Raw genomic sequence first — 11,997 nt, forward strand, 5'->3', positions numbered from 1 at the left:
TTAAAAATGGCGTGATGTTGCATTTTTCATGAATTGAGTGAGTTTCTTCTTTTCCCATGCAACCTACACACCTCACAAGATGTCTTTCTCGATTGTCTTTATCATAGTGAACACGACTTTTCCATCATCTGCTGTGAACTGGAATCATGTCACCGTCCTCCACAACCACAGGGGGCGCTGTGGTTATTCCACCACCATGATTTGATACATTTCTTAAACGGCGGAAGTTGCTTGCTCATCCTCAGACAGTTTCAAAGATGGCGCTCGCTAGTGTGTTGAACCGTGATTGTGCGGATTTTTCTTTTGATAATTGTCAGCCTCAAACTTTTGGATGTGGACCCGGGCAGAGCGGCTTCGGGTTCGACGCCACGCCGGGAGATGGTCTCAGTTTTGATGTGAGGAACCCGCTGTGTGCCGTGGACGAGGACGGCGTCGAGAGGAAGATCGAGTTTCTCCATGGAACCACCACCTTAGCGTTCAAAGTGAGTCTACGAGAGACATGTGAGGGTGACGGGCAATATGAAACAAAAGCAACACGTGGAGCTCAAAGTAGATATTCTGTTAGTTTTTAGACTCTCAATTTAACTCTAACACGACGCTCACAATACGATTATCCAACGTTAGCATGCTAGCGCGGCTACAAACAGCTTTCTCACTGCAGAGGTTCATGACAGATGTTCACACAGACTCTACATCAGGGATGTCAAACTCATTTCAGTTCAGGGGCCACATACAGCCCAAGTTTATATGAAGTGGGACGGACCAGTAAAATCATAACATTATAACCTATAAATAATGACAACTCTAAATTGTTCCCTTTGTTTTAGTGCAAAACAGTACAAGGACATTCTGAAAATGTTCACATTTAATGATCTGTCTTTCTACAAAAAAAGCTGTTGTATTTGTCGCCATGATGAGTCTCATAGTGGGCGAAATATTTTACTCTTTCAGCCCTGAAACCTGCTGTAAACACACCACACACGAAGGTTACCCATTCACCTGACACGGAGTGTAATGTTCACTGCAAAAGAACAGATGGATTATAATAATGATGAAGGTAAAGTTGATTATTTTGGACCCCCATGCTCCAGCAGGAACAGTTTGCTTGCTGGACGTACTTTATTAATCCCCAGGGGGAAATTCAATTTCTTCACTTGTTATTTTTCAGTCTTGCTACACGCACAGTTTTTGGTATACAAATACAATGCACACACATGCAGTGGACATGCACTCAGGGAGAGATGTCAGAGTAAGAATGCTGCCATCAACCAGCGTATCCCAAGCAGTTGGAGGTTCTGTGCCTTGGTCAAGGGCACCTCGGCAGTGCCCAGGCAAGTGAACCAGCGCCTCTCCACCCACCAGTCCACTTGCCAGACTTTGTCCATACTGGGACTCGATTCCCAAGCCAAGACCCTAAGGACTGAGCTACTGCCGCCCCAGTGTTGTATGCAGGGGTGTAGTGCTATTGTTTTCCTGGGCTCCTGCTGTCGCTGTTTATTTGCTCTGTTCAGTCCTGTCATGTTTAACTTGTCTTTTAAGTTTTTATCTTTGTGTTTGTTTTTTATTCATTACTGTTATCCCTGACCCTGTACCCCTCAAGAGGCTGTGCCTTTAGCCCGGTTGTCACTGGAATAAGCGTTTGTTCTTAATGACTTACCTGGTTAAGTAAAGGTTAAAAAAAAAAGTGTTAGCAGTTAGTGGATCATCTCATAGTGCTCTAAAAAGTCTTTATGAATCTCAACTGGATTATGCAAACAGCAGGTAATCTATTGTCTCACTTTGGAAAAAAGTCCAGAAAAAAAAAGCACCATTCAGGGCACTATGATTTTATGTGACCCCCAGAGGACAAATCTGAAATGGTAGTTACTTTGATTGAAAAATTGCAGTTAATGTCTCAGTATTTTTTTCACTTTACAAAGTCGTTCCGCGGGCCGGATTAGAATCTCTGGTGGGACAGTTTTGGCCTGCTGGCCGCATGTTTGACACCCCTGCTTTAGATGGATGCTTTTTGTCCAGACAATGCAATCTATAAAGAAAAACAAGTCAATCTTGCATTTACTGCATTGGCTGAACTTTCTTACCATACTTGGGGAAAGGCAGCTTTATTTGTAAAGCACATTTTAAACACTTGGGCTTTCAACGGTTTTTCAAACTATTAAAACATTATAGAAGACAAAGATTTACAATGAAGTAAATACAGAAGAGTGAGATCTTACAGTCAGTTCAATAAAACAGTAAAATGAATTAAAGGTCTTGCAGAGTCAGGGCTTGTCTAGTGTCATGTGGGAGACTGAGCCAGGTCTGTCCATCATGATAACTAAACTTTCCTAACTTTTGGCATGGCAAGTGGGCTAACTTAAGATGTTCCCAGAGTCCCAGATGCTTTGTCACAAGCAGGACGGAGGTGATGTGTTCGGATAATGGGCCACAGAGAGAGTTAAATGTGAGCAGATGAAGCTTGAAATCAGGAGTAAAGTGGTCAGATGTTCTAGTTTAGTTTAGTTTAGTTAGGTGTGGTTGTACTTCAATCGCACCCACCCAGCTGACATATGATGCATCTTAAACAAGAACCATATTCTAGAGCTGAGCAATTCATCAAATGTTGATTTCAATTATGATTTCAACTCGCCACGGTCATGAAAATAAGATAATTGCCATCACTTCTGTGCCGCCTGCCGTGTTGCGCTCATTTTGTCCTTGGTTTGTTCTCCTTTGGTCCTCTACGCAGTGAATGGAGTCCACACCCCCTCTCCTTCTTCACAGCAGCGTGTGTTCTGCCTTCCCCATCAAACAGCTCTTATTTTGACTTCATCAAGATTTCAGATTTTTTCATCAGGAGCTCAGATTGATAAGTTTGGGAGCGCATAGCAGTTGTGGATGCTGGAAAAAAAAAGGTGTTAATTGCTGCGTCTTCACCATGTTGTGCTACAGCAGCACAAACTATGATGCAGATCAATCAAAATCAATCAATCAATCAAGGTTAAAAGCCTTTGTACATAGGTGTGTTTTGAGTCCAGATTTGAATTTGGTGAGTGAGGGAGAGAATCTGAGGTGTTGGGGGAGAGAGTTCCAGAGGGTGGGGGCAGCGACAGAGAAGGCCCTGTCCCCCCAGGTTCGGTACTTGGGTTTGGTGAGAGGGATGAGGATGTGGATCATTGAACAGATCAAGATCTTTGCTTATATAGTCAATGATGGCATGAACAAGTGTGCTACTGCAAGATCTCTAGTGAGAAGTAGGACAAATAGTCCATATTTTTCTAAATAAAAATAACAATTTCCCATCATTTGTTCATGTTTTTAATACTCTAATCTTTTCTGGAGTTGAATTCTGCTCATAAAAACAGCGCTGCTGTGACAATGGGCCTTGATTGTTGTAGGAGTGAAGAAAGTAGGAGTTCCTGAAGCGCTGATGAATCATGTCCACAGAACAGGAGTGGAGTTATTTAAAAGTCAGGGCAGCTTCATAATGTGACACAGATTTGATCCAGACTTCAGAGCTGATTGAAGTGTCTTTACATTGAACTTAAATACAAGAAAGATAATTAAGTGTTGTTACTGTTCAGGCCTGAGGAAAGCACCAAACCCAACAATAAATTCATGCTACTAACAAGATAGCGTAATTGCCTGTTATAAGCTCTCCCTCTGTGCCTGAGAACCCCACTGGGTCCAAAACTATTAAAAACACATAAAAGGAAAGTATGGTGTTTGGGTGACATATCATTTCATTACAGTGGAAACAGCCAGTGTGCGTTTTCCTCTGGCAGAGCAGTGTAAATACTGAACCACATCCCTGCAGTGGATTTTTGTCTCTTCGGGGGATTTGTTGATAAAAAGAAAAGATAAAACAACGCCATCTTTATCCCTTAATCCCTGTGTGTGTTAGACGATACCCTCCCCAGCAGACTTCTCCTTCTGACTGGCCAGATCTGTTGTCCTCCTCACTTTAGTGCTGCTGTTTGACTGTCAGCTTCGAGATACAGAGTTGTTTTAGGGAATAAGTGTCCCCTCTTATCCAGATGCTTTCTGGCAGAGCTGAATTATATATTTTATCTCCCTGGCAGGTGAAGACCAGAAGCTGCTTCTGTCTTGTCTAAATGGATATAAGAGGGATTCAATAGGGACACACTGATGTGTGCATAGTGATCACTGCTCCACCAGCGAATGTGCTTCTCTGACATGTCTCCCCCTGCTGTTTCCTCTCTCAGTTCCAGCATGGTGTTATTGTAGCGGTGGACTCCCGGGCCACAGCAGGCTCTTACATCGCGTCCCAGACCGTGAAGAAGGTGATAGAGATCAACCCCTACCTGCTGGGAACCATGGCTGGAGGAGCCGCAGACTGCAGCTTCTGGGAGCGCCTGCTGGCCCGTCAGTGTCGCATCTACGAGCTTCGCAACAAGGAGCGCATCTCTGTGGCAGCCGCTTCCAAACTACTCGCCAACATGGTGTACCAGTACAAAGGCATGGGACTCAGCATGGGAACCATGGTGTGTGGCTGGGACAAGAGAGGGCCAGGTAAACACACAGTGTATTTGACATGTACTAAAGGGTTATATCAGTTCATGATTCTGAATTTTGAAAAACGCTTTTTTAAAAGAGGTATATTTTGTTTTTGTAGATGATGGATAAATTAAATATAGTTACACAGTTCAGTTTATTTTGAATCTTAGTTTAAAAGAAAATCTTTATTCAGTCAAAATTGGATGTAACATAAAAATATCAAAGTTCAGAAAAATAATGAAAATGAACAAAGATTCAACAGACTGAATATTAATTATCTGAAAAGAAACTTGATCCTTGATTTTAGTGAGGTTAGTAAACAGTCATAGCCATAAATCAATCAATCAATCAATCAATCAATCAATCTTTATTTGTGTAGCGCCAAATCACAACAAACGTTATCTCAAGATGCTTTTACAAACAAAGGAGGTCTAGATCACTCTATGTCAAATTATGAACAGAGACCCAACTTCAAGACAGGGTAAGACTCTGACTCTGACCCCACCTTAATCCATCATGAGCATTGCACATCGCAGTATTTAGCTAGTTACAGTGGCGAGGAAAAACTTCCTTTTAACAGGCAGAAACCTCAGGCAGAACCAGACTCATGTTAGACAGCCATCATGCCTCGACCGAGTTGGGTCTGGAAAGACAGATAGAGGGGAGTAAGAGAGAGAGGTGATAGTGATGAGACGAGTAGTAGAAGCTGTTGCCGCTGGAGTCCAGCACGTCCGTATCAGCTGGAGTCCAGATCGTCCGCAGCAGGAGGAATCTACACGTTTCTCACGTGTCTGTTTGAAACAGGATCCAGAAGTACTGGAATTCAAAAAAGCCGATCTCTACAGCAGAAATAAACATGTTTACAGTCTGGTACAAAGCGAGTATAGTCTGGATAGCTCATTTCTCGATCAACACACTGCACAGGGTGAGTTTTTTTATAAAGCGGCAATTTTGAAGATATTAAGACTACAAGTTTTCAGTTATGAGAGGCACAGCTGACTTGATTGACAGGCGGGAACACTGTAGCTGTTGGTGAGGAGGCTCAAAGCCCGCCTCTTTACCTCGTACTAGCTCGACAGCAGTTAGGTTGACTTCAGCATTTCCAATATGGCTCCCGCTTGATTGGCCTCAAAACAACGCTTCAAAAACAGATGGATGATGTCACGGATACTACGTCCATTTATTATACAGCCTGTGGTTAAAAGTTATTATTCATCTGAAACCTAAAATATATTGACATATTCTATTACTTGTTTTAATGCCGTGCTTTGTGGCATTTTAAAAATAATATTTGTAAGTCTTTGTCTTTCTGTTGCACACTAAAAACCAAAATCAAAAGTCTAGTGCAGTTCATTCACTGCCCATTTTCATCATGTGATGAGTTTTTAAAAATCTAGAATTGGGGGCGCTGGTGGCCTAGCGGTCTAAGCGCTCCACATACAGATTCTACAGTCCTCGTTGCAGGGGATGCTGGTTCGATTCCCGGCCGGTCGACCATCTCCTGCATGTCTTCCCCCCCCTCTCTACTCCCCACACTTCCTGTCTCTCTTCAGCTGTCCCATCAAATAAAGGCCAAAAGGCCAAAAATATATCCTATCACAACAAACACAAACACACAAACACAGACAGCTCTCCCTCACCCTTATTTACTCCTGAACCCACCCAGCACCCCATCATTAAACAAAACCTTGAAAATAGACAGCATCAACAAAACAAAAAGGCATCAAAAAAGCACATTAACATACGTCAGAAACATGAACAGCTTGTTTCCAGTGGATGGAAGTGATGGATTTCCTTTAACATGTGCAGCTCCATTAAAGTAGAAATCCATTTGCAGTAACCAAAGACGCACACTAGATGGCACTGCAGCCTCTCTTACACTCCGTCCTTCTTGGTAGTTAAAGCTGAGAGTTTTGGATGCCTTGCCTGTGTGAGGCCGTACATCATGGTACGTGTGCTTAAAGAGGCCGCCACAGTGACACAGTAATGGGAAATCGATGAGGCTGGGAGTGCGGGCCAGAGAGAACGTTGGATGATGGACGTTGGGTCTCAGCCCCGGACAATTGGGTCGCATGCATAATGCCCGTACACCCGCTGAGATCGATGCCGTCTTTGTCTGGAAAGCTCACAAGGCTGTGTGAACAACGGCGGCCGCCCGGTATGCCAACAATCCTAAATGACACGTGTTAACTCTGGAGCAATCAATTGAGGAAATAATGATCCCTTTGTAGAAGTTCAATAGGTGTGTGGGAGCTTCGCCATGGCCCCTACAATGCCAGTGATTGAATGAAGAGGTAAATGTCATGTAAATTAAATCAATCGCGATTAGGTGGGAAGCTCATTAGCCAGCTACAATCATGTCAAAAGCACTTATTCCCCTGATGGAGTGTCTTTCGCTGCATGCTGAATACATCAAATAAAAGCTGTGTTGAAGAGCTTGTCAAATATGGCTCCTTGTAATAACATTAAATGTTATGACACTTGTAATCAGTGTATAGTTAATTCCTGATAACTCTGTAGTGGAGCTGTAATTGGACAACAACTATATACCGCGCAGCATCTTCTGCCTCCTCCATCAAGGACACCAGAGGTTCCTCCATGGGTGATTAAAATGGACGAAGCAGGAGTGATAAAAAAAGAAGAAAAGTGCATGAAATGAGACCCATGTGGCAGTCAGTTTTACAGCCACTCCCGGGAGAGTGATGTAACAGCTTTTTTTTTTTGCCCGTCAGTACAACTGCTGCTCTCTTTGTACTCCTGGTCCAGGGGTGAAATCTAGGGGGAAGGACAAACTCCTGCCCATTTGCTGCCAACCACCCATCTCCCTCCTCTGTGCTCATCGCTGGCCTCTAAAAGCTGTCAGTCCAGCCAGCTGTACCGGCTTCTGTTCAGAAAAGGCTCCTTAAGCACCTGTCAGTTGATCGATGGAGTGGAAGGAGCCTCACTTGGCCGCCACTGCTGCAACGCCTCACCATCCATGCAAGCTGGCTTCCGCTTTAAGTGGGCCTCCATGAATTTCTTGTGTTTTTCTAAGGCAGTTTTCAAGGTGCAGAGACCGTTAATCGATCTGGCATTGGGGGGGGGGCCCGACAAAGACCCCAGGTGCGTATGGAGAGGAATAGATTTGGCAAAGTGTTTTTTTGGTGCCGCTCTGCCTCTAAACTTGGACCTCTTAAAGAGTCCTCAAGCACCTCCGACAACCGCGCTACTCAACACGAGAGGCCGCCTTTACAACTCTCTTTCCCCCTGGCTATTATGTTTTTAACGAGTGCCTTGCCGTTTTCAAGAGGAACAGGCAGGTCTCAAAATGGCAAATTACCCCCGTGCATAGGCAGGCACTGGATGATTATCGTGGCAAGCTAACGACAGGCTGAGGAAGCTGCAATTTGCCAGTTGAAAGTGATGGTAAGCCCCCCCTTTTTTTTTTCAGAAACGCAAGTGGCTCTCTACCCCTAATAGACTGTCACTGGTTTAGCCGAGGAACTCTGAGCGAGGATGTGCAATCTGAGGGCATTTTGAAGTGCCTTTTAATGCGAGCGATGAGCGATAGCTGTGGATATCAGTTTTGCATGCACATGCCTTCGTGTTTCTCAGTGCGAGTAGGATTTTCACAGGTTTTCTCTTTTGTGAAGTGCAATGGAAAACATGCATTTTACTGCTAACTGTCTTTTTACCATCTGCAGGCAGGCTGTGGGCGAGCTCGCAGGCTGGTGCTAGTCACCCGTTCCACGTCACTCTGGGATCAGGCATAGTGAGTGTGTCACAGCGCGGAACAAAATGTCTCGCATGTGTCCACAAAGCGTGGTGTGGAGCAAACTGTCCCTCACAAATCCATCAGAGCATCTTAGGTCTGCAGGGCACGTGGGATTACATGTTTGATCAGTTTTGTGTGGGGATGAACTCGAGCCTCCCATTTATCATTCGAGTGTTTGTGTGCTGATGAAAGAAATGTCTGCACAGAAGGAAACTGTGTGTATTCGTAGTGAGAAATGAATGTGCTGTACTCGTCAGATGTCCACAGGATGTGTTGCTACTCTCTGTCCTCCTCGAGGTGCGAGGTGCAGTTACCTGTGCAGCTAGGGTTGCAGGTCGATAGTTAATTTTTGGCGTGTTTGCGGGGATCAATAAGGCCCCCGAGCTGGGCCCTCAGGCGGACAGCGATGTGACCTGTGCTTCGTCAGCAGGTTCTGTGGCCGGCTTCGTTTTACTTGAAGAGGATGCAGCTGTTCATATCTGCCTGCCTTTCTTCACTTGGAGAGGTTGCAGCTGTTCATATTTTCTCTCTGGAGGACCTGGAGTGTGTGCGCCTACAAGTTTGTGTGTGTTTATTTGTGCGAGCGTGGTGGTGTTAGATGTGCACCAACTCAGTTCTCCTGACAAAGCTCTACACCTGAGTCAGGAGAAAATAAGATGCTTTTCCAACACAGCTCCCTTGACATGCTTGTTCTCCCCCTCCTCCTTTTTTTGCTTTCCTATCCTCTTGACCTGCCATTTGTCCCTCTGTCCTCAGGGCTGTACTACGTCGACTCAGAGGGGAACCGGGTGTGCGGTGACCTGTTCGCTGTCGGCTCAGGTTCCATGTACGCCTACGGTGTGATGGACAGCGGCCTGAGGCAGGATCTGTCCGTCGAAGAGGCCTGCGAGCTGGGCCGCCGCGCCATCTACCAGGCCACATACCGTGACGCCTACAGTGGAGGGCAGGTCAACCTGTACCACGTGCACAGCGAGGGCTGGACCAGGGTCTCCCAGGAAGACGTGCTCATGCTGCACCATCAATACAAGGAGCAGGCATAGTCACTCAAAACCAAGAGCGCAGAGTGCACAAGGGTTAGGAGTTTATTCTTGTAGCTGATGTTTGAGGTATTCCGAAATGTAAGTAGGGTTGACACATGAATATTAAGGACTCATACACTGATTGATTTCCACTTGCATTACTTCTCTGACACATTTTGACTTGTTGTTAACTTAAAGCTTTAGAGTACATTTTTAAAGAATGCCAGTGAGCTCCACTCAGCCCGCACACGGCATGATTTGGGCTGCAGAGAGAGGGAGGGTGATGACTCAAACATGCTTTAATACAGTGTGGGAGTAGTGTGCTGCTTGCCCTACATACGATTCATTTGGATCTACCCTGAAAAACTACATCTTTCACAATAAAAACCTGTTCTTTTTTTCAAAAGTGGTGTCTTTGTTATTTTTATACGAGTGATGACTTTACCTTCAGGCTTTACGATTGTTGATAATCCCATTTGTTAGTATTTACTCTTCATGTGATAAGATTTGTTGCCCTGTCTCTTGTTGTTGTTGTGTTTCCACAGTTTGTGCTCACTTCAGTCATCTGTTTCCCCGGCTGTTCGGATTGGGTGGTACATCTGAAGCCTGTTTTGTCTCCTCTATATGTTCAGTGTTTATTAGTGCAGAGTAGTGCTGTCTAAATAGCACTATTTAATTGCACACTACCATCCTCTGTAATTGTGCCTCCTGAGTTGTAACAGTGCGTTTCCTCTCCTCATTGATAAAGCTCCCTTCCTCACGTTGCACAAATTTGCCTTTTAATTGGAAGAGGAAATTTATTCCTCACTTCTTCCTCGACACTTCTCAACGTCCGATGTTGTGCGCTACCCTGCCACTGTGTTATACAATGCAACTACCTGTGCTGGCAGTGCTTGCCCCTCCAGCAGCTTTTATAGATGGGAATAAACAGCAGTAAAGAGGATGGGGTTAGACATCTGAAGCAAGCCGGCAACCAAATCATGGTTAAAAAGTAGTTTCACAGGTGACTAGGTGGCAGATGGAAGAGAAATGGGATTTCAATAAATGGAAATGAACGGGGCCTCGTCTGTGTCGCTGCTCTGGGTAAATGGAGTGATGGGAATAGCACCATCAATAGAAACAGAAACTGACAGGGTGACTATACATTTGCCTTTGGAGAAATGCTGATATCTTGCAATTATGCATAAAACATTAGCGCTTAGTGGAAGACTGTTGGGTCCAGAGGTTAAAGGAGTCACAAACTCTAAATGATACACCCAGAATATAATGAATGAAGGGCCTCTAGCGATCGACACACTGCATTGTCATCAAGTATAGCCGTGTGAAAATGGCAAGCTTTTAAAGTCCATCATTTGGATGACATATATGAGGTAAAGTGAAGAGGCGCATTAGGACATGAAGCTGATGTTACAGGAATCGTCATGTTATTTTTTTGAAGGAGTTGACCTTTTTCCCCACAGATAACAGGACATAACTCTGGCTATGTCCACACTGCAAGTGTTACTGCTCAATTCTGATTTTTTGCTCAGATCCGATCTTTTTGTTTGCCTGTTCACATTACCATCTATAATGTGACCTGTATCCGATTCCAGTGTGAACTGTTTGCGACTCCGAACTGCCCAGCATGCGCAAAAGAACAGTAACAATGACGTCACATGCAGCTGTTTCACAAACGTAAGCATGGAGGAAGTCAGCATTTTCGCCTTTGTTTTTTTTTAATACTTTATTTTCTGCTTTTCATATTTTAAACAGACATGACATACAAACAACTACAGTACAATAAAAAAACAAAAAACAATACAAATACACGTATCAACCCCCCACCCCCCTCCCTGAGGCTCAAAAATAAAGAAAAAGAGAAGCAAAATAAATTAAAAAATAGCAACAACAAACAAACAGACAAACAAAACAGAAAGAAAAACAAACAACAACAAAAAAAATCACAAAACTAGACAGGGTCTTCCTACTACTATTCTGTGTCTACTTTTAAATGTGATAGGACTGTACACAGAGATCTATGGAAATAGAAAAATAACAAAAGGGCAACATACTGCTCGATGAGCAGGGCATTTAATGTAAGGAGGAACCTTCGATGTAGTCTGTAAAGGGACTCTAGGTTGCTGCGTCTTTTACTTAACTTGTATCTGAGCCTTTCCAGAGGCAAAAAGGAGAGCACCTCCTTCAACCATTGTGAAAATGATGGGGATTCACTTGACTTCCAGTTAAAAAGGATCAATCTGCGAGCAAGTAGTGAAGCAAATGCCAGAGCATTCGCTTGTAAATCTGTAAGCATACTATTTGGGGGTGCTATACCAAATTTTCGCCTTTGTTACAAAGTTTTTGTGCAGTGGGAGCTGGAGACTGAATGACCAGGTGTGGAGGAGGTCAAGTACAAAGAAAAAGACAGCCAAATTGCTTGTTTAGGCTTTTTGCAGAGCTGTGGACGCAAATACGGTTGAAAAGTCTATGTGGATGCGGGCACGGAGTCAGGAGTGGTGGGTCTGCGATGTTAATAGTTTCACAGAGACAGAGTTTATTCAAAACCTCCGGATGTCGAGGGGAACTTTCAATTATATCTGTCAGCGGCTCTCCCCAAGACTCCTTCGGCAGGACACTCAATTGACTTGCTGCATCGTTGCTATCCTCCATTTTTGCAAGGCTACCGCCGCACAGAATTGTGACGTGTGAAAGTATCAAATGCGCATCAAATCCGCCTTGGCCATTCAC

At 44.2% G+C, this 11,997-nt stretch overlaps 1 protein-coding gene across 1 annotated transcript; it reads left to right on the forward strand.

The window, feature by feature from the left end:
- Positions 1-220: 220 nt before the first annotated feature.
- On the forward strand, positions 221-9,676 carry psmb5 (proteasome 20S subunit beta 5). The gene is made up of 3 exons (XM_034703291.1): positions 221-482; positions 4,206-4,512; positions 9,008-9,676. Exons 1-3 carry the CDS (start codon positions 258-260, stop codon positions 9,289-9,291), a joined length of 816 nt encoding a protein of 271 aa, XP_034559182.1. The 5' UTR covers positions 221-257; the 3' UTR covers positions 9,292-9,676.
- Positions 9,677-11,997: the final 2,321 nt, after the last annotated feature.

Source organism: Notolabrus celidotus, chromosome 15 (assembly GCF_009762535.1).
Source record: "Notolabrus celidotus isolate fNotCel1 chromosome 15, fNotCel1.pri, whole genome shotgun sequence".
NCBI classification, from domain to species: Eukaryota; Metazoa; Chordata; class Actinopteri; order Labriformes; family Labridae; genus Notolabrus; species Notolabrus celidotus.